The sequence below is a fragment of the Fusarium subglutinans genome (assembly GCF_013396075.1).
Source record: "Fusarium subglutinans strain NRRL 66333 chromosome Unknown NRRL66333_c0000063, whole genome shotgun sequence".
NCBI lineage: Eukaryota > Fungi > Ascomycota > Sordariomycetes > Hypocreales > Nectriaceae > Fusarium > Fusarium subglutinans.
This window is the reverse complement of record NW_023502126.1, coordinates 48809-72516: the sequence shown is the minus strand read 5'-3', so window position 1 is coordinate 72516 and position 23708 is coordinate 48809. Positions and strand designations below refer to the sequence as shown.

General features: G+C 47.6%; 10 protein-coding genes across 10 annotated transcripts; 5 read left to right on the top strand and 5 right to left on the bottom strand.

The window, feature by feature from the left end:
• Window positions 1-385: 385 nt before the first annotated feature.
• On the top strand, window positions 386-4016 carry FSUBG_6201 (ankyrin protein; the record flags this gene model as incomplete). The annotated part of the gene is made up of 11 exons (XM_036684376.1): window positions 386-700; window positions 887-1099; window positions 1318-1426; window positions 1479-1631; window positions 1701-1802; window positions 2064-2289; window positions 2347-2521; window positions 2576-2650; window positions 2720-3381; window positions 3591-3847; window positions 3913-4016. 11 exons carry the CDS (start codon window positions 386-388, stop codon window positions 4014-4016), a joined length of 2391 nt encoding a protein of 796 aa, XP_036538266.1.
• A 64-nt stretch (window positions 4017-4080) lies between these two features.
• On the bottom strand, window positions 4081-5526 carry FSUBG_6200 (UPC2-like regulatory protein; the record flags this gene model as incomplete). Its single annotated transcript, XM_036684375.1, has 3 exons — window positions 4081-4182; window positions 4295-5338; window positions 5419-5526. The coding sequence occupies 3 exons, from the start codon at window positions 5524-5526 to the stop codon at window positions 4081-4083; spliced, it is 1254 nt and encodes a 417-aa protein (XP_036538265.1).
• Window positions 5527-7340: 1814 nt separating this feature from the next.
• FSUBG_6199 (uncharacterized protein) lies at window positions 7341-8059 on the bottom strand (the record flags this gene model as incomplete). The annotated part of the gene is made up of 2 exons (XM_036684372.1): window positions 7341-7432; window positions 7537-8059. The coding sequence occupies 2 exons, from the start codon at window positions 8057-8059 to the stop codon at window positions 7341-7343; spliced, it is 615 nt and encodes a 204-aa protein (XP_036538264.1).
• A 924-nt stretch (window positions 8060-8983) lies between these two features.
• Window positions 8984-9731, top strand: FSUBG_6198 (zinc-type alcohol dehydrogenase; the record flags this gene model as incomplete). The annotated part of the gene is made up of 3 exons (XM_036684371.1): window positions 8984-8997; window positions 9299-9514; window positions 9569-9731. The coding sequence occupies 3 exons, from the start codon at window positions 8984-8986 to the stop codon at window positions 9729-9731; spliced, it is 393 nt and encodes a 130-aa protein (XP_036538263.1).
• A 319-nt stretch (window positions 9732-10050) lies between these two features.
• FSUBG_6197 (d-amino-acid oxidase) lies at window positions 10051-11236 on the bottom strand (the record flags this gene model as incomplete). The annotated part of the gene is made up of 5 exons (XM_036684370.1): window positions 10051-10221; window positions 10269-10693; window positions 10741-10795; window positions 10847-11147; window positions 11208-11236. The coding sequence occupies 5 exons, from the start codon at window positions 11234-11236 to the stop codon at window positions 10051-10053; spliced, it is 981 nt and encodes a 326-aa protein (XP_036538262.1).
• A 1874-nt stretch (window positions 11237-13110) lies between these two features.
• FSUBG_6196 (exostosin-like 3) lies at window positions 13111-14157 on the top strand (the record flags this gene model as incomplete). The annotated part of the gene is made up of 2 exons (XM_036684369.1): window positions 13111-13254; window positions 13309-14157. The coding sequence occupies 2 exons, from the start codon at window positions 13111-13113 to the stop codon at window positions 14155-14157; spliced, it is 993 nt and encodes a 330-aa protein (XP_036538261.1).
• Window positions 14158-15170: 1013 nt separating this feature from the next.
• On the bottom strand, window positions 15171-16989 carry FSUBG_6195 (acyl transferase carnitine dehydratase; the record flags this gene model as incomplete). Its single annotated transcript, XM_036684368.1, has 3 exons — window positions 15171-15956; window positions 16068-16428; window positions 16481-16989. The coding sequence occupies 3 exons, from the start codon at window positions 16987-16989 to the stop codon at window positions 15171-15173; spliced, it is 1656 nt and encodes a 551-aa protein (XP_036538260.1).
• A 729-nt stretch (window positions 16990-17718) lies between these two features.
• FSUBG_6194 (zn 2cys6 transcription factor) lies at window positions 17719-20357 on the top strand (the record flags this gene model as incomplete). Its single annotated transcript, XM_036684367.1, has 4 exons — window positions 17719-18008; window positions 18220-18371; window positions 18932-19366; window positions 19429-20357. The coding sequence occupies 4 exons, from the start codon at window positions 17719-17721 to the stop codon at window positions 20355-20357; spliced, it is 1806 nt and encodes a 601-aa protein (XP_036538259.1).
• A 348-nt stretch (window positions 20358-20705) lies between these two features.
• FSUBG_6193 (3-hydroxyisobutyrate dehydrogenase) lies at window positions 20706-22171 on the bottom strand (the record flags this gene model as incomplete). Its single annotated transcript, XM_036684366.1, has 7 exons — window positions 20706-20969; window positions 21045-21138; window positions 21196-21228; window positions 21280-21433; window positions 21492-21737; window positions 21788-21935; window positions 21995-22171. 7 exons carry the CDS (start codon window positions 22169-22171, stop codon window positions 20706-20708), a joined length of 1116 nt encoding a protein of 371 aa, XP_036538258.1.
• A 526-nt stretch (window positions 22172-22697) lies between these two features.
• FSUBG_6192 (vegetatible incompatibility het-E-1) lies at window positions 22698-23675 on the top strand (the record flags this gene model as incomplete). Its single annotated transcript, XM_036684365.1, has 1 exon — window positions 22698-23675. The coding sequence occupies one exon, from the start codon at window positions 22698-22700 to the stop codon at window positions 23673-23675; it is 978 nt and encodes a 325-aa protein (XP_036538257.1).
• Between the last annotated feature and the right edge of the window lie 33 nt (window positions 23676-23708).

The window sequence follows — 23708 nt, the reverse complement described above, 5'->3', positions numbered from 1 at the left end:
ATGTCTTCAATTTGCTCGTTTCTACCATGTGATGTGCATGCAGGTCTCGTTACACAATCATTTCCGCAGCCTGATTCTCAACGCCACAGCGCTTACACCACCAATAACCTCCTATTTTCTCCAATTGTCAGAAACTAATGTAATTGGGCTGCTGGACGAGTGATGCCTGATGATTGCCTGATTCAGCCCCAAGGCCGCATGGTGAGGAGTTGTCCTCCCCTTCCATCTCCTCTGTGTTTATACACTGCAAGCCCTCCTTGACAGAACCAATCTTAACCAAGGTGAATAATTGCTATCCTAACCCCCAAAAGATAGAGAACTGACTGTCTGTCTCAACCATAGCCAATCTTCACTGAAACAGAGAGCTCTCTCTGGCCTTTTCACAATGACGTCGGAAACGGTTCCCGAACCTCGGACTCATGATGACTACCACGTCAGATGGGTCTGCGCCCTGCCCACCGAACAGACCGCGGCGATCGCTATGTTAGACCAAAGGCACGCAAGTCTCCCCAAACCTTCGAACGATAATAATACGTATACACTCGAATCTATTAGCAAACATAGTATTATTATCGCTTATCTACCTAAGGGTAAAATCAGCAATGTTCTAGCCGCGACTGTTACCACAAACATAATATCTACTTTTCCAAGTATCAAGTTTTGCTTAATGGTTAGCATCAGCAGTAGCATTCCGCCTAAGGTTCGTCTAGGCAACGTCGTAGTTAGCACTCCTGTTAGGGCATTTCCAGGTGTAGTGCAGTATAACTTAGGAAAGGCACATCAAGGAGGTACCTTCGAGAGGACTGGGGCGTTAAATAGTCCGCCGAATGCGTTACTGGCAGCCTTGACGATAGTAGAGTCAGAGCATGACCTAACTGGCTCTCAGATACCTGACTACCTGGAGGAACTAAAGAAAAAGTGGCCAAGATTGGCACCCAAGTACCCCAGATCTGATTCAATAAAAGATCAACTGTTCAAGGCGAACTATAGCCATGTCAGCGAGGGCACTGCAGATAAAAGAGTCGTCCTGATTGATGATCAGGAAGCTAAGGAAAGTAATGCAGAAAACGACTATCGCTTCTGCAACACAGGCCAAACGGTAAAAAGGAAGCCTAGAGAGATGCAAGTGCATTACAGGCTTATCGCATCTAGGAACAAAGTAATCAAGGACTCCATCTTCCGTAATAAGCTTAATACGGATCTAGGCGCCATGTCCTGTGTATTAAGATAGAAGCGGCAGGGCTAGCACATAACTTCCCATATATTACCATCCGGGGCATTTGCAATTATGCTAATTCGCATAAGAACAAAGCATAGCAAGCTCATACAGCCGCTGTAGCAGCCGCCTTTACAAAGGAATTACTGGGCCATGTACAGGCAATCGACGTTGAGAGGGAGCCTACGGTAGAGAAAGTTCTGAACCGAAGTGAGTAGATTAGGATGTACTGGATAGTATTCACCTCCTAACCTATGTTTAGTTCATAAAACTGTTTTGCAATCTGATACAAACATTAAAGAAGTGAAACGTAAGATGGACCGCAAAGAGGACGTTGAGATTCTCGAGTGGCTTACGCCTGTCAACTATGGACCCCAGCAGAGCGACAATTTTAGCCAACGACAAGAAGGCACTTGTAAGTGGCTTCTAAGCTCCAAAGAGTTCCAAGACTGGGTCAACAATGGGAAGACCCTATTTTGTCCAGGTGTTCCTAGAGCAGGCAAAACAATCATCACATCGATCGTGATCAATGAGCTCACTACCCGCTTTGAAGATGATAACACCGTTAGGATCGCATATATCTATGGTAATTACCGGCAGCATGGCAAACAGAGGCTTGTCCATCTGCTCAAAAGCTTGCTAAAGCAGTTAATTTAAGGGCAATCTTCCATGCCAGCAACTATTAAGTCCCTCTACAACAAGCACAGTATTAACAGGACGCGACCTTCTGTCGATAAGGCTTCAACGACTATCCAGTGTGTTTATGGTCTATTTACCCAGGTCTATATCATCGTCGACGCACTTAATGAGCTCCAGGCAATTAATAGTTGCCGAAATAAATTTCTAGCACAGATCTTCAAGCTCCAAGCCCAATACGCTACAAAGTTTTTCACTACCTCAAGGTTTATCCCAGAAATTATCAATATGCTTGAAGTAAGCACAACTATAGAGATTCGGGCCCACGATGAGGATGTGTTAAGCTTTTTAGACAGCAAACTCTCCCAGTCAGGGCAACTATTGCAAACAAATCGGGAGATGGTCAAGACCGAGATCACCAAGGCAGTGGGTGGAATGTAAGTCTCGTTCTAAACCTTATACATGGATAGAATTTTAAAATAACAGCTGTGCAGGTTCCTCCTTGCCCAACTCCACTTTCAATCTGTCTCAACAAAGAAGACGCTAAAGAAGATAAAAGATGCATTAAGCAATCTTTCATCTGGGCCGAAGGCATATAATATTGCTTACAAGAAGGCTATGGAGAGGATCACTGGCCAGGATCAAGATTCCAAGGAGCTTGCCACGCACGTTCTCTCATAGATAATTTGCGCAAGAAGGGTTCTCAAGACATCGGAACTTCAGCATGCATGGGCAGTCGAAGAAAACGCTGTTACGCTTAACAAAGAAAACCTCCCTCAGATCGATAATATCATCTCGGTATGTTCTGGATTGGTTACGGTTAATACAGAGAGCAGTACTATCCGATTAGTTCACTACATAACACAGGAATACCTTGACCGGACCCGTAACGCATGGTTCCCGACTGCAAAGTGGGGAATCACAATAACCTATATCAGGTACCTCTCATTCGACGTCTTTAAGGGCGGCGTTTGTAGAAGTGAGGACGAATATAAGGAACGTCTAACGCGCAATCCGTTTTATGGCTATGCCTCGCACAATTGGGGGCATCATGCTCTCACGGCGTCTATGGATGTAGAGCAAGTGATTATAGATTTTCTGGAAACTTCCGCTAAACCATTTGCCTCAGTCCAGGAAATCATGGCTCTTGAGTACCACGCTTGGGATTACATTGAATCTATAGCAGTTGAGGTACATACTGCAGCATATTTTGGGCTATCTAACACGGCCTTGGCTTTGTTGAAGAAAGGTCACCGGGCAGATTCTAAGGGTATATATGGATGGACTCCATTATCATTCGCGGCCAGATACGGGCACGAAGAGGTTGTTAAGCTACTTATCGCCAGGGACGACGTCGACCCTAACTCTACTGATGGGTATCACGGAGAAACCCCACTTTCTTGGGCTGCAAAGAGTGGTCACGCTGCGGTTGTCAAAGTCCTCCTTCAGAAGGAAGGGGTGCTCGCAGACTATGCGGATGAAAGAGATCGGACGCCGTTGTCATTCGCAGCAGAAAACGCGAGGCGGTGGTCAGACTTCTGCTTGCAATAGACACCGTTGACGCAAGCCGCGAAAGTTTGGATTCCTCGTCGACGCCTCTTGATTATTCAGTGAATCGTGGCCATGAGAGAGTGGTTGAGTTGCTACTGACGAGGACACGGGTAAGGAATGTTTCATGGTTGCTTTGGTCTGCCGCGAGCAAGGGGTATGAAAAATTCCTGGCGCTACTCGTAAATAGCAATACGATCCCCGACCGGCAAGGAGAGGATCGAGATGCTATATCCCAGGCCACTGACAAGAAATATAAAGATCTTTACTGGGCGGCTGAGAATGGGCAACTGGTATTGGTTGAGGCCCTTCTACGAAACGGAGCCGACGTCAACGCTCGCCGGTGTAGGGTACGTGATTTTGGATGTATGAGCTTTGGGTACCTGATGGAGGAATCAAAGACAGCACTTCATCTAGCAGCTGGCAACGGGCACAAGGCCATTTTCAGTCTCCTATTGGATCATGGAGCGGGCATCAATGACCTTTGTACCAGTAAAACCACATCTCGCCAGGTTCAGATGAAAGCGGCATGCATGGCAAGACTATTTCAGTCAACGGGACAGAGGATGGTGGGACCGAGACATGCTTGATTCAAGTATCCTTTACGGAGCCATAATGAGTACTGAGCCACTAGCAGACATCCTGAAAAAAACGGCAATTCACTTAGCTGCAGAAAGGGGTTATAAGGCTATAGTGGCATTGCTCTTAAGTAGAGCAGCGAGGGTTTGTCCAGAGTATAGCGCTAAGTGTCTTCCGAGCTCTTTCCCTCCACCAACATCATACTGCCTATATAAGTAAGATATACATCTTATTTTATATGTATTACTTTATACTTATAAAATCTTTCGGCCACTTTATCCATCGGTCATAATATCCTCCTAGTAGTTCACTAACAACAAGTATAATACTTCGCCCCCAACCTTCCATAAACCAGGATCCGTCTAAAGCATGGGCCAAAGCACCAAAATATGCAAAAATAAGCAATGCCGGTGGCTTTCGCTGTTGTAGCAAGTCAAGATACTCCTTAGAAGTCGCGTGTAACCATATACATGGTGCCGACCAGTCCTGATTGTATCCCCACTCAGCTCTAGCCTCAATGCTCATTGTGTCAAACTGCTTCATATACGCGTTGCATTTGCGGAGTAGATATAGTGACTCGTCGTATATGCATGCGTCGTTATTGTTCTCCCAAACTTGTTTTATACTTCGGAAGTGGTCGTCCTGAGTAAATGCTTGCTGATCTGGATCAAGTTGATCCCAGTTTCCGATCTTTGTCAAGTCATCCAGTGGCCCTCGACATACCCTATCATATACAGGGTGTAGTACTGCGTCGACGCTGCGTATCGCTGGGATCCACCCGTCTCCGAGAATGCGGGACTTGCTGTCGATAGAAGCGCTATCGCAGAGAGGTCCAAAGAAGGCCAGCACATAGACCATATTTAAACAAGAAAAGGCGTATAAAGCGTCACTATTTCCATCGTTCACTTGGATTATGCCATTCTGAAATCCCCGTAGTGCTATGTTATGATGGTAGGCGGCGATACAGACAAGCCGCGGTTTGTCAGCAGGGTGTCTGTAGGCAAGATGCAGCGCTGCCAGGCTTAGAATTCCGTGCATGACAAAGGTATACTGGAACCCAGTATTTGGGAACGTCTTTTGCCAATAATGATCTCCGGCGGGGGACTTGACGATGTCTAAGCTTGTTGAGATTGTCCAGTAGTGTAGCAAGGCAAGATCGTCAGGTGTAAAGGTTGTGGTTGACGATGCTGATTGTTCATGGCCCTCGACGATCCTTGGTACCCTCAGCGAAGCAGCGAGTGCTGCCTCATCTGATTGCTGAGCCGCAGCCGGTGAGGAATGACTGATTATTGGGGATGGATAGACGCATACATCGCCACGTCGGACGCAAGCGGTACAAGCTGGTATCTTCTCGTCACACTACGACGCATAATCAGAAGGCTGATCCCACCGTATGAGGTAATCACAGCAAAAGGAGTGCAGGAAAAACATGCCTTGACCCGACGCTTCCTGCAATCGTTACAGCCAGTCTTTGACTTCTTATGCAGTCGTTTCTTTCGATTCGGCAGATGATCTGACGTCTCTGAAGGTGATTTGTCAAGGACCATGCTTGGCAAGGGTCGTGGGGGGCAAAAGAGTAAAGATTAGTCGTTTTGCTAAACGAGGCTTGAAGAACGTTTGTTTGTTGCTAGACAGAGAATTGAACGAGGAATGAGCCTCGATCTCCCTCTTAGTTGGAAACGCAATAAGGTGGGGCGGCCGCAGCTTTGCGATATACGCGGACCTAAACGCGTATGACAAATTAAACCCCAATCAAAGGTCTGTGGGAGCCGAAGATCGTGATGGCCTACATACAGGTTGCTAGCTTTGGGTTTAGGTTGACCTCGCCTCAATGCACAGCCATCAACATTGCGAGTCCATCACCATTATTGTTTCTAATTTACTGTCACAGCTATTTCTTTATGTCTTACGCATGTATCTTTATACTGTTATCTTCTAAGCAGGAAGCGTATATGTATAGCAGTCTATGTAACGTTGGCTTGGTTCCTTGAAATCAGAGTCTTCATGTTACGCCCGGCTCCTTTACCGACGCAAGGTACATAAATAGGTTACCCCACCCTCGGAATTTTCCGTCCATTATTTACGGAGAACTTGATCAGAATCTGATAAGAATCAAGATTGATCCAGTAAATCCATTTTCTAGGAAAAACAAGGAGAAAGAAAAGTACAGCTTAACTTGATGCTTTGTATAGTTATTACGGCCTGTCTTTTAACTTTTTACTATATCAGCCGATCATCCGGTGTCAATGTGATGATCATTCGTCAGGGCCCGTTCTTGGCAGAGGTCGTGTGCGGAGCAGACCTCTAAATGAGTTTAAGCCTCCGGGAGTCGGGGGGAGGAATACCATAAACCCTCCTCGGGGGGAAACCTACACGAGCCTCGCCGGGCCTCAGGGTGTAAGAAGACTTCTGACGTTAAACTAAGGTGCCAAAATTACTTAGTCTAAGATCCTCTATATCTATACTAAATTACACTAAGTATACCTAAGGACTTTTGTCACATAGGATAGAGGTCCGAAGTTTTATTGCATCCCCTTGCCGGGCTAGACGGGCGTAGCTTACACTAAAGTCCGCTAGTGTTCCACCGACTGAGGGTCCGGGTTTTATTTCCCCTTGAGCTGGATTGGGAAAGTTATCACGGACGAGAGTTGTGGGGCCGAGGAAGTGGAAATCAGATAACGGAGCTAGTCTAACCAGGGCCAGTAGGGATCAGCGATTACGTTGACGGGCCGTTGAGCCTTGGGTTTAGGTTAATCTTGTTAATGTAATGTATTTGGGGGCTCGGTTTATCTCCCACCGACAGCTGGTGTTTCAAACACTGTAGGTTATTGGAGGAATTATCTTGAGGAGATCGATGTAAAAATGATAGCATGTCAGAGTTACTCCTCTGGCTTCTCCGACAGGCTGACAGCACAGCACATTGGGCAGGAATTTCTGACTCATTGGCTTCTGACACCAACGCCTCTTTCAGTGGATCATGGCACCCACCATTTCACCTCGTCCATTACAAAGCTGCCTTGCTTCGGAGAGTAAAGCTTTATAATAAGTATAAATCGGATTTTGACTATCATTTCATCTTCTTGTCACGACTTTGTAAGTCTTTTCCACTGCTTATCCATTGCGTCCAGGTCATCTTTGGTTACAGGATTCCGGATATTAATAAAGACCCTTTCCACTTCGCCCAACAAGAACTGCATTGGATTGCAATGTGCATGATCAAGCCCATCGGTCTTTCCAATGTCATGGATCACCAACTGTGTCATCTTACGACGCAGGCCAACGATGCTGTCCATTACATCTTCTGCCTGGGGCAGAGGCCACAAGCCCCCTCGCGCGAGACAAAACGTTATTGAACCTAGGATCATGGATTCGCAGCGGTGCGGTCCCATCCACTCTGCATGCCGACACCAGCGGGGCTTCTCGTCAACGACAAGTAAATCATTGACGAGTTTTCTAATAATGTCCAGAAGTGCTTGTATGGTCATGAGGCTATTGGCAGATATTCGCTCTGAGACTGAATGAGTAATGGGCTTAGTGATGTTGGCTGGGTTATTTACCTATAATATCTGGCTGCATTCCGAGATGCGGATCTTCGGAACCGTCGGATTCCATCAGCATTCTTCTTGCTATTCGGCAAAATGAGTCCTTCCGACCAAACTCCCATGCTATCCATAAGCTCTTGGTCATGGAGACCTTTGACGCCTCTGTATCATCCTCAACCAATGACATCCATCTTCCGACCCAGGGTTCCAGCATATGTGTGCCATCATAGTAGTTTGACAGCACCGTAAGGTCGTACAGGTCATCTATCGATAACGCTCGGGGCACTTGATCGAACTGGCCATGTGATATGTGTAGAAAGATGGATAATGCTTTTGGTTTGTCCTCTGGGAGTTCCACAATCCAGTCTCCGCCATTTGATGGTTTCGACTCCATGAACGACCCAAAGAGCATACGCTCAAAGACTGGCGATGCTCTAGCCAAAGCTCTTGAACAGGCTGTTAAGGTGACAGGGTCTGTTTCCCCAACGCAAGGTTTGACATCGCCACGTGGGTCGAACACGATGTCTTCTGAGGACATTATAAGATGGTATACAACGCTTGCAATCTAGCATAAGCGCACTTATCACAAGGTTGCAATTTTATATAATAATCACAATAGGCCTCCCAGAAATTAGTTTTAAAAAATAAAATTCTAGGCTTGTCTAAGAATAGAAATGTGCCAAGACAATTAGTAGGGAGAATGACATACAAGCAATAGCCTCAGCCACGGAATGGGCCAAAAGACGTCCTGTGTACGGCTGTATGAAATGGAGCAGCTATAAATAGATAATACAAGAGTGGCTAAGGTGAAGTTAGAATTGGCCCCTAAGTCAAAAGTTTTTAGTTTTTAAAAAGTAAGCTTAATTAAAAATGAGAATATAAATTAGTTTCTAATAGATATAATTATAGCTATTTATTATACTTTACCCTGTTAATCTTATTTCCTATTAAATACTAAGTCAATCCATAGTTCCCTCTTTAACTATCAATCTGGTAAATATCTTTAAAACATCTCAGGGATTAAAACAGATAGAGACAATACTCCATACTTAATCAAAGTCTGCCTTAAATCCGATCTGTGTGTCATTCATGAAAAACCGCCTTGGACACTTAGACTAGTAAGGACGTGGTGGCCTCAACTCCAAGACAGCTCCGAAAAGCGGAGCTCCTCTTCCATCAATCACAGGTCCTTGATATCGGTCTCGCTTTCGCTATCGGTATCGTATATCACCGTGGGCACTTGGCCATCCGTGTCAGTGGGGTCCGCATGGCCTCAGCGTGGGCCCGTTGGCGCTATAATTCTATCCAGTAGCCACTCATTAGGATAGATCCTTGGCACTGTTTTGGGCAAACTTCCTCTCGCCTGTCTCCTCGCGACTTTACCTTGGATGATTTTGGAGTCAGTTCCACTTCATGGCTTGAGGACTTACTAAATTCTGAGACCCCGGATTTCTAGTTAAGCATGGTTGCCGGACCGTACGTATTACGACCGTCGGATGATGCTCGGCACGGTCCGGCGACGACCACGTGTCGACTTCTAAGAATGCCTGAGGACCGATCTTAGACTCTCAGACCACATTGATAAACTGCTCCAAAGAACAAGTGTTAATGTGACCATGTTATAAAAATCTCCAAAGAATCTAGAGCAGCGCTACAGCGAGCGCGTGTTGCATCTCGGTCAGGCTTCAGGAAAGCCTGGGGAAACTTGCTACCCGTAAGTTCTATCCGTATTTCGACGTCATTCAATCACCAGTCTCGTTTTACCAGCGGTTTCCAGGAGGACTGACAAGCCTGTCCCTGGAGTACGTGAGGTCCTCGTCCAGCTCAAAGCAGCTGCGCTGAACCATCGCGATCTCTTCGTTAGACAATATCAGTATGCTGCCATATCACTCGACCATTCCATGTTGTCGGACGGTTATGGAGCCGTTACTGAAACTAGGCAAGGTGATTCTGATACCTTCATACCGGGGGAAAACGTCCTCCTGACTCCCATGTGAGGCGAGATATCAGATCCAGCTTAGAAATGGTCCATTATTGGATAGACTAGACTCTACTACGCAGGCACAGCACGAGGCTATGACGGTGTTCGCAAGGACGAGGTTTCTCCTACACCAAAACACCTGTCTGCCACAGAGGGCGCAGCTCTACCACTGGTAGGACTTACACCATGGCGGGCACTCGTTACCAAAGCTGCTGTCCAGGCAGGATAGAAGATTCTCATTGCAGGTATCGGAGGCGTCCTTGCTCTCTCAGCCGTACTGTTTGGCGTGGCTATGGGCGCCAGCGTCTACGTTGTATCTAATAGTTAGGAAAAGCTCGATAAAGCTAGACGCTTCCATACACAAGGCACCCCAATCTATAAGAGGGAGAAGACCATAGGGGTAGTTGCTACCTATAGTTTACTAGGAGGATATAAAAATTCATCAACAAGCTTAGCAACCTCCCGTGCCACACCGAATCCGAAGATATATCCCCCTCCTGTAATTCCTAAGTCTGGTCAGCTAACGATACTATATCTGTCCATTATAATTACAGCTTACCATATGCGTGAACGATGTTTTGGCCGTCTTTGATCTCATTTTCGATGCGCATTCCAGTTGATCTGTAGGGGCGGATACCAACATTATGCCCAACAATGTCGTAGTCTGCCGGGTCTGCAGAAAAGTGGGCGGGAAGGCTCTTGTTGACTCTCCTTGTGATCTGAAAGACGTCAAGTTAACGCCATTTTAAGTAAGAATCTAACTCACGTCCTTATCAATGTCTAGGTCTACTTCCGTATTACTGTTTGTGGAGTGACGATTAGTGGTGTTGAAGGTAGGAATGCGGATCTTGACATACCTTGTATCTGGGTCCCTAATACCTCCTATAATCACCGTTCCGTCAAGTCGAGGAATGACATATGTGTAGTCCTTTCCATCATCACGCATCATACACTTGTTATAATCACTCTTCACTAGAATTATCTGTCCCTTGAGGAACAGCATGTCCGGATCCCGAACATCAACCAGATACCTAGGTCCCAGGCCACTTGCGTTGATAAGAACATCGTAGCCGAGGTGGCGCGCATCCGATAATGCATGGAGATCTATTCTCTTGAACCTGACGCCTGAAGTCTCAAGAGTATTGCGCATCCATACGAGAAAGATGTTTGGGTTGAGCACGATTGTTGTATCTGCAATTAGTTAGCCTAAGCAACAACCCCCTTAAAAACAGACACACAGGTACATCCCCCTTTTACTCCTTCTGGCAACTCCTCTTCTGTAAGTAAGCGAAACTAGTGTCCTCATCAGCACCGATAACTGTCCACCTTCTATGGAATGCATACGTCTGGCACAAAATCCTTGAACCAAAGGTCATCCTCTGTACGCTCTTTATCGAAAAACTCCTCCATCGGAATCGTTTTGACGCTGGACTCTGGATATCGGTTGGCCAACCTCCAGAGCTCAACAAAAGTATCACGTTGCATCTTCCTGTCGCGTGGTGAAATGCAGTAGCCAGCTACAAAGTTAGCACCTGCCCAAGGACTAGCCCATTCGAGTGTCAGTTTATCACCGGGAAGGTTTTTGGCGATGACAGTAATATCGTGGAGTCGAGAGAGTTGCGCCGCGATGGCTAGTCCGACAATTCTGATATCCAACGTACCAGCCTTTCACGTTGTCAAACATCAAGAGTTCCAGACTGCCTACCCAGCTCCAACAATCGTGATTCGTGCCATAGGGTATAGTGATGGAATTGTCTAGTCAGAATCAGACTTGGTTGTTAGAGCTGAGTTATGTTGGTGCGTTTATCCTTTCTTACTCTGTTTCATTAACCTCGTTGAATTAGGTTTAAATAAGTAGAGAGTCTGGGAACTCTTTAAATAGCTAGAGACGGTCCCCTTATCGTCCACCAAGTGATATGTTAATACTACCCCGCATTGAGATGATATCGGAACCACAACCGATCCGAAGTGAAATGGGCCAGCTAGTGCTTTATATCGGGATTTCTAGCCGGAGTGAAGACTTTTTATGGATACGGTTCATCCTAAGTTCTTGGATGGATATAGAGAAAGCTATTTAAGTCTTCCGTCATCGAGACCTTTGATCTCTGCTGTTACTGACGGAGCTGGGGGTGATATCGTTACCGAAGCTGTAAAGCTTCTTGAAACTGCTGGTATTATTTTTCAATGTGGTATGACCGTCTTACTGAAGATGATTTGAACTACGATGCCAGCTGTTCTGCTAAATGCGGAATTGAAAGAAACTGCTATGGGTTCTAGGCAAGAGTTTCAAGGCATAGTCGCCTTCGCCGACAGAAAAGGAATCTGACCAGTGACCACTAGAGCAGTGCAAGGTCTGGGTAACATGGTGGATGTTGATGGGATGTTAAATGATATAAAGCTGGACAACAAATGGGCAAGTTTGTTATCATCGTAGACAAGTAAAGCAACCGTAGGATGTAGAGTTGATAGAGTATGATTTCAGAAAATGTCAATTTTGAATATATATATAAATAAATAATTTACAAATTAATATCTTCTTCGACGTAATGTGGGCGATCCCGGGGATAAGAAAGATTTACTTTTGCTATATCCTTTAGCGTAAAGTGGGCGCTCCCGGGACTGACACGGCGTGACGTTGTGATTCGGAGAATGGGATAACGCGGCCATTAGGTCAAGTTAGTGATCACGAATCGGAATGACACCATTTTCTGTAGTTTAAGATTGAAACATCAAGTCAAAGTCTAGAACCAACTGACAACTCGGTAAACCGGCAACTCGGACCGAGTTGTCGCTCTTTGTGACATCGCGAAACATCTAACTGTGATTCCATTTAAAGGTTCCTGGCGCTAAGTATCTCGATTATTGACTCTTAGTCTATTCCTAGTACCAAAAGGCACCTACAAATGGGAAATGTAAGATACCCCATTGGTCCAAGTGAGCTAGCCCGGCACCTGCTGTCAAAGGGAGACTACGATAAGAAGAGAGTGAGGACAAGTTCAAATGGAGCTGGGTTTCCATGCTTGACGCGCAATGAATCTGTAACACCAGCAGAGATGTTTGAGCTAAAGTCAAGCGCCACGCCCCGTTTGATTGTAAAGGGTTCTTTCGGCCAAGTATCTTTCGAGTTAGTACCTCTGTCTCTTTATCTCGATTCGGCATGCAGCGAGGCGCCAGCCTACAGTTTGTGAAATCAGGGGACTCGCGTCCCAGTAATGCTATGAAAAATGAGACTAGTTTACAACTAAGATAAGTTATAGCCCAACAGTTCCGTGAAGTCGATGTTACACCATTACTGTGCTACCCCTGTCTGGTTCTTTGCACTATTTGCTTCATTTAAGATAACAGAGACTTCTGGTCCGATAATGGGCTCGTATTAGTGAACTCGCACTTAAGAGTCTTTCCCGTAAATGGCATTAAGGGCACAGGCTTACGCAATACACTGGTGTGTAGTGTACTCCTCATTTCTTTACCGATGAAATATTAAACAATAAGGAGAGATGGGAGCCTGTCACAGAAGATGTGCTTTGCGATTTATTCAAATACAGTCATCATATCGTGGATCACAGCAACTACGGGCTATTCTTTACCTCAATACCCCGTCAGCAACCATGTCTTCCGTTTCCCAGCTCAAAGGCCCCAGGCCCAGATTTCTCGAAACGTCCAGCCTCTATCTTCACATTTTCAGCTCACATATCTCCCGCATTCTCATCAATAAGGCCGTCATCTTCACAATACTCGCGTCAATTCTCATCGTCGGTCTGACTTACACGGACGCCAGCCAGATCATTCTACCCACCATACCCTAGAACCAACGAGGTACGCCTGCTGTCGCAAGACCAGGGAGTCCTCAGGCTATCTGGGATTCGGCGAAGACCAGGTACAGCCATCTAGATGACGACAAATTCACCATCGCTATGCTTACCTACCGACGTCCGAAAGAACTGAACCATACGCTATCAGTCTTACTCGAAGAAAAGATCCCGTCACTCCATGAAATTGTCGTCGTCTGGGGCGACGTTGATGAATTACCGCCAACGAGCTTCACATCGAAGCATGGAGTTCCTGTGCGATTTCGGAGAGGTCTACAAGACAGTCTCAACGAGAAGTTCCGACCGGATCCCGACTTCAAGACCCAAGCCATACTCTTGACAGACGACGATGTGTACTATCAGCCCAGCGACCTTGAGTTTGTGTTCCAGACGTGGAAGAAATTCGGCCGATACCGTCTCACTGGCGCCCTCGCTCGTTGCTACGACAAGGATGCAAAGGGTCAATACAGCTATAATTTCTGTCGGGGAGAGAAGCGTGAAGAGTACTCCATGGTTCTGACCAACCTTTGCTTTTCACACATTTCTTTTATGGACTATTATTGGTCTGAAGATAGCACTATGGAAAAGGTTCGGGAATATGTCGATCAACACTTTAATTGTGAAGATATTGCACTGAATTACGTCCAAGGATTGCTTACAGAACAAGGGCCCCTGCTAGTGAGAGGCTGGGAAGACTTTATGAACCTCAACCCTCCTAGCGGTATTAGCACAAAGCCTGGTCATCTGCAGGCACGGAGCCAGTGTTTAAACGATTTTACAAAGATTTTCAAGTCTATGACTTTGGTTCACGAGACGGGGTATATTAAAAGAGGTGTTGAGTGGTAATAGAGCATTGGTATTATTTGGCTAGTTCTCTCTTTTCTGTTAAATATAATATAATAAAAAGTCTCTTTTTGTGATCTAGACCTACCCGTTGAAGCTGAAGGGGCAATGTCTTCCGTTGGCCCGGATCACAGCCGCGGCACAGGCATACTCCTCTATCAGTCAATAAGCTAGAAGACCACCTCTTGTAAGATTCGGCCCGCTGCCTCCACCTTCCAGCTCATTTCCTTGTGCCATTCAGATAACCCAACCGCACTGAACCGGGGTTGATTGATCCAAACTGCATGTTAAGTGGTCAGAGATAGCTGCTAAATGATCCCCGGTATTAAGCTCAGCAAGGGGTAATTAGTAAGCGTAAGGTCGATTGTATTGCGACGTGGATTAGACGGGATGTCAAGAGTATTCAAGAGGTCTGGCAACCCAACTGTAAGCTATTTCCGCGGCACAAAGTCTGACCTGTTTGCCGACTCCTGGAAGACCCTGACCGGCTTCCTGTGGTTCCTTTGTGTCCGTGCAGTCCTGGCCATGATCATAAATATTGGCGCTCAGGAATACATGACGCTTCCTCTTTGGTGGGCCTGGTCCCGGATATTTGGGCTCCTCGATTTCATGACCCGCCCTATGTGACCCCAGAAGGGCCCGGACTCAGGTCTTTTGAGTTTAGCGCGGTATTATACCTTGGTACTTAGGTTGTGTCTTACCGGATTTCAATGCAGGATTCTGGAGGTTGGTCCCGGTGCGTTTTCAAGTCCATAACTCGGGCATGTTCTCATGTCTACTAACAAAGTTCGACGCCACATAAGGACTCCATTTCGTGTTGGTTTATACAAAAATAGCTTCTACCTCAGCCGCCCCCATCAGCTTGGCCCCATCTACGGAAGAGCCACTAAATGTTTCAACTGACTAATGCAATATCAAGATAATATAAGAAACCCTAAGTAGCGTATAACTTATAGTAACTAGTTCATTATCTTACATATTCTATAACAAGAAACTTTATTTGTTATAAGCCCTTCCTATTGCCACGCCATTACAGTACTGTCGCGATAGCAGTTAGGCTCTGGAGCAGATGAGTAGTATGGCGATGCGCTTTTGTCGCTCAGCTGAACAACCGGCTTCAGCACTTCAAATTCGTCCCATTCACCTCTGAGGGTAGACATATAAGGTGAATCTTCCCCAAAGGACTTTGGCATCGCTTTAGCCCATGCCTTCAGCACCACATCCAACAGCTCAAGCACAAAGAGGTCAGGGCTCGTTTCGTCCCAACCAAACTTCTCTTGGCAGCCCTGTACCACCTCAGGTGAGTACAATCCGACCTCAGGGCTTAGATGGAGAGAGGCAGTAGCCATGAGGGAAGCAAAGACGTGGTAGGATCCGCCTTGACGTGCACGATCTCTGATGGCCATCATGGTACCAATGCATCCGATCAAACCCGTGAGCATATCCGGAACGGGCAGAGCAGGAAGCACACATGTTCCGTCTTTGTGGCCCAGGCTTCTCCCGATGACGTGGGAACACCCAGAAGCAGCATCCGCAATTTGTTGCCAGCCAGGTCGCTCAGCCATAGGGCCATCTGGTCCGTAGCAATTCTCTTCCACATACACGATGCCCTTGCCTCTTTTTCCAGCTATCTCGAGGATATTATCACGGCTGAGCCCTTTCTTGGCAATCACTCCTGGCCTGTACCCTTGGATGAAGACGTCCGCATCTGAAACTAACTCGAGGAGGTGATTTACTTCATCCTCTTTAGCCAGGTCAATATCCACAGTTCTAACGTCAGCATTCAGCGTCAATTGAAGTCCCTATCAAATGTTGTCAGCTTAAATGCATGGTGGATAACTATAAGTAGGAGAGACTGGAAAGAAATGGCAAAGCCTCATGTGTGGACGCAGAAGAGGGTAAAAATGGCTTACGTTAAAGTCAGGGAGGCGACCGCAGTTCACACGGATCACATCCGCTCCGAGAGCAGCCAGTGTCGTTCCAATCACGGGGCCTGCAATGATGCGGACAAGCTCCACGACCTTAATACCAGCCAGCGGCCGTTTATCGGCAGATACTGGCAACGGAATGGCTGGTGTAGGAACTGCATGTGTCTGCTGCTTGTAGTTGATAAGGGGATGCTTAGACAAGTCCTTGGCCATACGTGTCTGTTTCCATCCAGCAGGAGTATAGCAAATACTTCCACAAAGGCCTTGAACAAAGTGTATCATCTCCAGTTCATGTGCTCCGAACTTGCGAACGTGCTCAGCAATGACTCGAGAGGCCTCGTCGTTACTGCGGCACTCTTGCGATGGGTCTATGCCGAACTGGATCTGCACCTAGGGACCCGTGTAGTTGAAACCAAACGCCTTCATCCTTGGTCTCGTAGTTTGCCGTAGCGCGCAATCTCAATGGCTTTCCGAAGATGTCTCCTTGGAGATCTTTAGGGAAGATGGCAGCTAATTTACCCTCCTTGCCAAGTTCCTGGACAGTCTGACCGTTTCGCTTGGTCATGCCCACGCTTCCGAGCCAGAATGCAGCATGGTCGGTGTCGATAGATACAGTCCTGCTGGAGCTATGGCCGTCTCTGAGCTCGAGGAGCTCGTTGGCCACGATGCCGCTCATGGCGTGCAGAGCACTAGCGACAACAGCGGATTTCAATGGACCGGGTACGATTGTGTCGGAGGAGCCAGTGAAAGATACCGTGTCCAGAACGGTGGGGTCTTTGGTAAATCCCGGCGTCGCCTCGGCCAGCTTCTTGAGAAGTCGGCGTGCATCATCGGGCACTGGCGGCGCCTTGGAGTCAACCCAGGACCCTTGTCCGTAGATATCAGCGCCCGATACGATCTGCGTCATTGTCGATGATGGCTAATGAATTGAAAGTTAAGATAGGAACAAATTTACAAATTTACCGACTGATTAACGGCTGCTGATACCGTGGATTTACGCCTTTGGCAGAGCGACTTCTGTGACCTTATCTTATAGATATTGCTTCCGACATAGCTACGAATCGGAAGCTATACGCAATTATTTCATTGGACCTGCTATCTGTATGGTACTGTTCGGCCCAGGCCTTTTCTTTGCGGAGAGAGTGGGTACGGTCCGCAAGTGACTTTGTCGCCCGATGACATTGAGTAAGCGATTACCGAAACTGAGATACTCCCAGGGGCTGCTTTTGTACCTGCTGGTGTCTTGTCGTACGAATTAGGTGTTGGGATCGCATTGCCTATATGAGGCCATCGATAGCCAGAGGTCTTTTGAGGTGATGACTTGTCAGCGAAGCAGTAACTCACATGGCCAACGTTAAGAGACTGTAGATCGGGGTTGTTTCTAGAAGCGTATAGCAGAGTAGTAAGATAGAGTTCGACCAGCTCCATCACGTTCACATGGCGAGAGATAATTCAGACTATTGTAGCAAGTATAAGATCAAGAGCTTTTTATTAGAACCCTTGTATTCCATCTCCCTCAATTGAATTCAGATAATGCCCGCTATGTATCTTTAAACTTGTAAATAATGTCTTCGAACCGTGCTTCCGCAAAGACATAAAGCCACTTGAGTGTCTCGTCAGGCCCACAAAAAGCACCATGCATCGCATTCCCAGGAATCCAAAGCACGGTGCCCGCCTCGACATGGTGCCTGACCCCGTCGATCTCAACCTGCCCCGACCCCTCGAGCACGTATTAGACCTCTGCCTGACAATGTTGGTGCAGAGCGAGTGTCCCGTTGGAAGGACAGGTCGCGATTCCTACGCACATGGAGTCGGAGCTGGTGCTCGGCTTGGAGAGGAGTGTTTGCCAGACCACGGTACCGTATTTGGGGTCTGGGAACGAGCTGAAGGCTGTTTGGCTGATTTGATTCCCATCGAGGATCACTGGTCTTTGCTCCTCCGTTGTCTCGCTTTCGCTGTGGACATGAATCATCCTTTTGCATTCTGATCTATTGCTGCAACTACGGCATCTGACTCCGAAAACCGCGATCACAAGCATCCAGACACGGTCTCAAACCCCGACAAGTGGAGACGGTCCGGCTGCACTCCACTTGGTTATTAAGTGCTGTCTCCTTGCACGTAACTAGGCCGAAAATAGGCGGATCCTCAAGGTGAGCAGCCAGACCAAGCAACTTGCCGACTCTATCCACACTCCATATCTGCTCCGTTTCCTATTATCAGTGCTATGGGGAGTAACGTCGATACTTACTTTCCAGTACAGCGCATTGCCCAAGTATGCCTTCAGTGCCGGTACGTAACTGTTACCCCGCGTTTTGGGCCGGCGCACGACAGATAGCATAGCTGATTAACAAAGACGGAAAAAATGCCGTTGCACTGGCGATCGACCTGTCTGCGGGCAGTGCCGACGACTCAACATTGTTGAGTGATGCTCCGTTTCTAAATATAAGCTTTTCGGAATTGTGTGTAACGATGCAAGACTGTGTATATCCCGTCGAAGCTTCTCGGAGGCAGGCTCCTAGGCAGCAAAGCACTCGTTCGGCGAGCATCGCCATCGACGACCCCGAGACTTGTCAACAAACACAGACCTCCGAGTCAAGCGACACACAGGTATATATTGACTAGGCTTCATATTTATTCGTTCGTCGATGTGTTAAAGCCTACATGTTAGACCTCCGAACTCGTCAGTAGGATTGGGACACTAGAGGCTAAGATCGAGTCCATGGGGTCAAGCCTGCAGCGGTGAGCTTGTGTCTCAACAACAAGGAATCATGATACTGAACCGCTTTTTAGGATTGAAAGATGCCTCGTTACGCTGGTAGATAGCAGTAATACTAACTTGGGCGCTATAGCCGCAGGGCTGCCCGGTTCTTCTGGGCGGCTGAGGGGCGTCAGCAGCCCTAGGACAGTTGGCACTACGTTCCAGCCTTGGCCGCAAAATGACCCTGCGATTGAGGACTTTGGGACACCAGAAGATGTGCTCATGGCAGTCGTTGACTCGTATTTTACTTACTGCCAGAATCAGCCCTATTCGTTCTTTCACGAAGAAACCTTCCGGCAGGGCTTGGCTCAACAGGCCATCCCGAAACACCTAGTCCTAACCGTCATGGCGACTGCGGTTCGGTTCTGCTCGCACCCGTACTATTCGGGGCGTGCGTTGGAGATGTCTGTCGAATATGCTAATAGGTCTTGGAAACTCATTGTGTCGGGCTGTTTTACAGTGGGTAAGGTGGCAGAGGTGTCTACTGTCCAGACAGTCGCCTTGTTAGGTTTGTTTGACTTTACCGGTACGTTTCCGCATTCTCTAGTATTATAGTTACACATATCTCATGCCTCATGACGCGTATAGCCGGTCAATTACGCCATGGCTCAGCGTGGGTCAAAGTTGGCCTGGCCGTCAGGATCGCGCAGGATTGTGGGCTCATGCTAGAGAACGCAGAGCATCTCTCGAATTCCCAGCAGGACGAGCGACGACGGGTGTTCTGGTCAGTATATACGTTGGATCGCCTAGTATCGTGCGGTCGAGGCAGACCACCAGCCATCGTTGATGCGTCGTGCCACCTACAGCTGCCGTGTGATGAGTCGATCTGGAGGGAGGGCTTATGGGCCAAGACACAATCGTTGGACGAGATGACGAACCGAACTCTCTCGATATCTCAACGCCAATGTCCTTTGGCGCAGGTCATTGCTATTGCGCAGATCCTTGGCCGATGCGCGCAATATGTACTTCAAGACTTTAACATCAGAGGCCCGCATCCGCCTTGGGATCCTGGCTCAGACTTCGCCGGTATTGAATCCGATCTTCTTCATTTCGAAGCATATCTGGAGATACAGAGGCCAATCGACGAGATACTCTCACCTTATATCTTAGCCGAAGGCGTCGTAGACAGCCAGTCCTCTGGCCCGATTATCTTCTCTCGGGCATTATTCCACCTCTGTTATTGTCTACTTAACCATCCCTTCCTACTACGGCGCCGCATCAACACATGCCGGAATCTTGCTCCTATCAGCTTTATCAAGCGATCATTTGACTTGGCCTGGCTTCACGCCCAGCAGATGATGGCTCTTATCCGCGAGTCGCGCAAACTGGGCTGCTCATTCCACTCCTCATCTAGCGGCTATGCTGTCACAGTTGCAGGCTCCATTATCGCGCTCCGGACCTATGACGAGCACTCGCCGACTTCCCAAGAGGCTCAGATGTTGCTCGACGAGGCTTTGGGCTATCTGGATATCATCGGTCATCACTGGAGTAATGTCAGAACAATGGTGACGTACTAGATTCCAGTTTTGTCTCGTTTGTACACTAATTATCGTCAACAGGCCTCGACACTTCGACAAATAGTCCACGATGGGCTTGCGGGGAGCCACTTGAATAGCCTCACCCAAGGTTTGAGCTTCACGCCTGCGAAGGAAGAGGCGATGTGGGCGCTGGTCGACTATAATACAATGTCAAATCAGCTGAGCCAAGATGCTCAGATGAGTGGCCAGGAATCATCAGATGGTCTTATGCCAAATTCGTGGATGGATTTGTTTGGTCCGATCGATTATGCTTTACTCTCTAGTTTTAGTGGACCAAACCAAGATGAATAGAAGTGGATGCCTGCTACAAATTCCACGATAAGCGGATTACACCTTGGTAGAGCCCAAGGTATCAAGAGCCTCGTATATGACACTAAAGTCGCGGTCTCCAAACTCCTTAGACTTGGCCAATGGTCTATACGTCTCCTCAACGCATCTTCCAACCGCGAGAGGGACATTGGCCTCTGCAGCGGCCGATACCGCGAGGGCAAGATCCTTGTGCGCCAGCTTGGTTACGAAGCCGCCCTCGTACCTTCGATGAGCTGGAGGGCTAGCGTCTCCAGCCCTGACCTCAGGAACGGGGTGATTGATCTAAGCAAGAACTTTAGCATGTACTATAACTGGGAGATGCCGATCCTCTCTCGCGAGTTCGGTTAGAAGGCTTACCTCACTAGACCAGCATCGCCCAGTAGAGTTGTTAATGATATCAGCAAGGACTTGCGGATCAACTCCGAGTCTTTTTCCCAGTAGCATCGCCTCACTGGGTTTTGTTAGCCTCTGATTTTGGGTATCTACGTTCTCACTGTTTCTAGCTCACCTTAGGCCAAGCATCGTGATACCAAGTAGGAGACTTATGTCAGTTAGTAATCATATCGAGAGCAGCCGGGTGAGGGACACGCACTTGTTAGAGATCTTAGCGGCAAGTCCAGCTCCGAGGTCACCACAATACGTGACCTTGCGAGACATAGCTTCAAGGACGGGGACCGAGCGATGGTAGGAGGTCTTGGACCCTCCTACCATGATGGCCAATGTTCCCTTTTCTGCACTAACGACGCCTAAGTTGTGGTGAATTAGCTACCACGGCAGCAGAAATGAGTGGCTCGGCTTAGTTACCTCCTGAAACTGGGGCGTCCACCAGATCTGCCCCAACCTGTCGTAGTTGCAGGGCAACCGCTTTGCTGACACTTTGCTCGATGGTTGACTGATCGATGCAAAGAGTATCGGTGCGTTGGTCTTGACTCATGTCTTTGAGAGCACTCAGAACACTTTTGCCTTGACCGACGTATACTTCCTGGACATGCTTTCCGGTGGGGACCATTGTGATAATTTTAGAAGCCTTCTGTGCTACATCGTAAGGCGCTGAAAGGTGTTAGCGGTGTATGGTAAGTCTTCCTACGGTGCATGCTTACTTGAGCAGCTAATGAGAGGCACGTCGGGATGCTCAGGGTTTTGGCGTTTAATGATGCTGTCCACCGCGGCCTGGTTCACATCACACAATGCGAAGCCGACCTTCTTTCCGCTGGCAGGGCTCTGGTACCTTGAAATGAGGTTGGTAATCTAGTCAGGCAGATTAGAACTCCCTCCATAGAAATGGATTGAACAGTCAAGAGCTGTACCATATGACCGCCCATGGCCCCGAGGCCGATAAAGCCAATTGTGTTAGACCTGTCAATTGATGAAGTGACAGCGGATGTCACAAAACGACGATGGGATGAGTCACACGTACGTCCTCGCTGAGAACGAGTAAAGCTCGAGCCAAGGCTGAGTTGTCGGAGGGTCTTGTGGGCATGCATGGTGACTGACAGAAGCTGGCACGTAAGAATAGAATACCAGAAAAGGAGTAAGTGAATATTATTCGGATAATGAAGAGTATCTCCTTAGGAAAGGGACGACTTTAAGATGCTTTTGAACATTTACATGCTTCCAAACGCAAGCCAACTTACACGCTCACAAGATCCTTTACCGGCAAGCACAGGTGGAGCCGGTCCGGCCTCCGGCCTTGATTCACTAAGGCCCTTACGATACTCTGCAGGCTTTATTACCTCGGTAAAAGACAGTATCTATTTTTCAGTTATATTTAGTCCTATTCGATTGACTACCATGTTTCATGAATTAATGTAACTCTCAGTCCTAAATATACATAAACAAACTCGACGATAGATCTACCCTATAGATCTCGTCATTGATCGGCACTAACCGTGTTTGTACCGCACCGTGCAGCTTCAGGTCTATGACGTAGTGCTCCAACACGGACTCCCAACTGTACGGGACACGCGTTCAGGCGTACAACACCACTGTAAACGCGTCTCGGATACTAAAATGGCAGACTTTGCATCAAGACGGCAACAGAATATCAAGCAGAATGAGATTCTTCTCAGCGAACTCAAGAATCCCGTGCCCAAAGTCGAGCATCAATCCAAGCCTGCCAGCAAAAGCGTTAAACGTAGGGCCACTTCACCACGCGCGCCTACAAGGCAATCCAGGCGAATAGCAGAAGCCAGCACGAAAGCGAATTACAATGAAGAACAAGATGATGAACCTGTATCACAGAAATCTTCCAGAACTAGAAAGAGGAGTCGGAAAGTCTACAACAATGCCGTGCAACCAACAACTTCAGATTCAGACTCAGAACCTCAACCTCGCAAAGACGTCAAATCCATAATAGACGGGTGGACGAGATGGAAGCCGGAAGCTGATGAGCCGGCGCGCGATGCTTCTGGAGTATTCCATTTTGATTCTCATCCCGACTTCCGGCCCAACAAATCCCCAGAAGAGATTATCCGTGAAGGAAGCTTTGGTGGCTCTTACTGGCGACCTTTATTCTCCAAGCATCTTGGAATCACTATACAAGATGATTGGAGAGAATTACCATCCTCGTGGACTGCAGGGTTGAACGTGGATGAATATCTCACCAGCGACACATACAACCCCGAGATAAACAAATACGGCGTCGCTTGCGGGCAAAGCATTGAAGAATGGGAAGCAGCTGGCTGGATCGCACACGAGTATGACGTTCGGGGTTGGTTTCAGTGGTATTGCCGGTTCTGGATGGGTCGTCGATGTTCAGATGATGAGCGCCAGATCAGTCGTTGGAAGAAGTGCGTTGGTGAGACGGGCCGATGGCGACGGATATTGCTCAAGAAATACGTGGCTTTGGGGATACGCACGGTGTTCGCGGATGATGGGAGAGATGAAGATGAGGTTGATGTGAGTCCTGTGGTGCATCAGACGTGTCATCACTGGGCATATGAAGTTCGACAGGACGCTTTGGAGAGATTCTGGGCTGATGGGAGATGACATTCTTGATCATAGAGAGACTTCAGAGGTCAT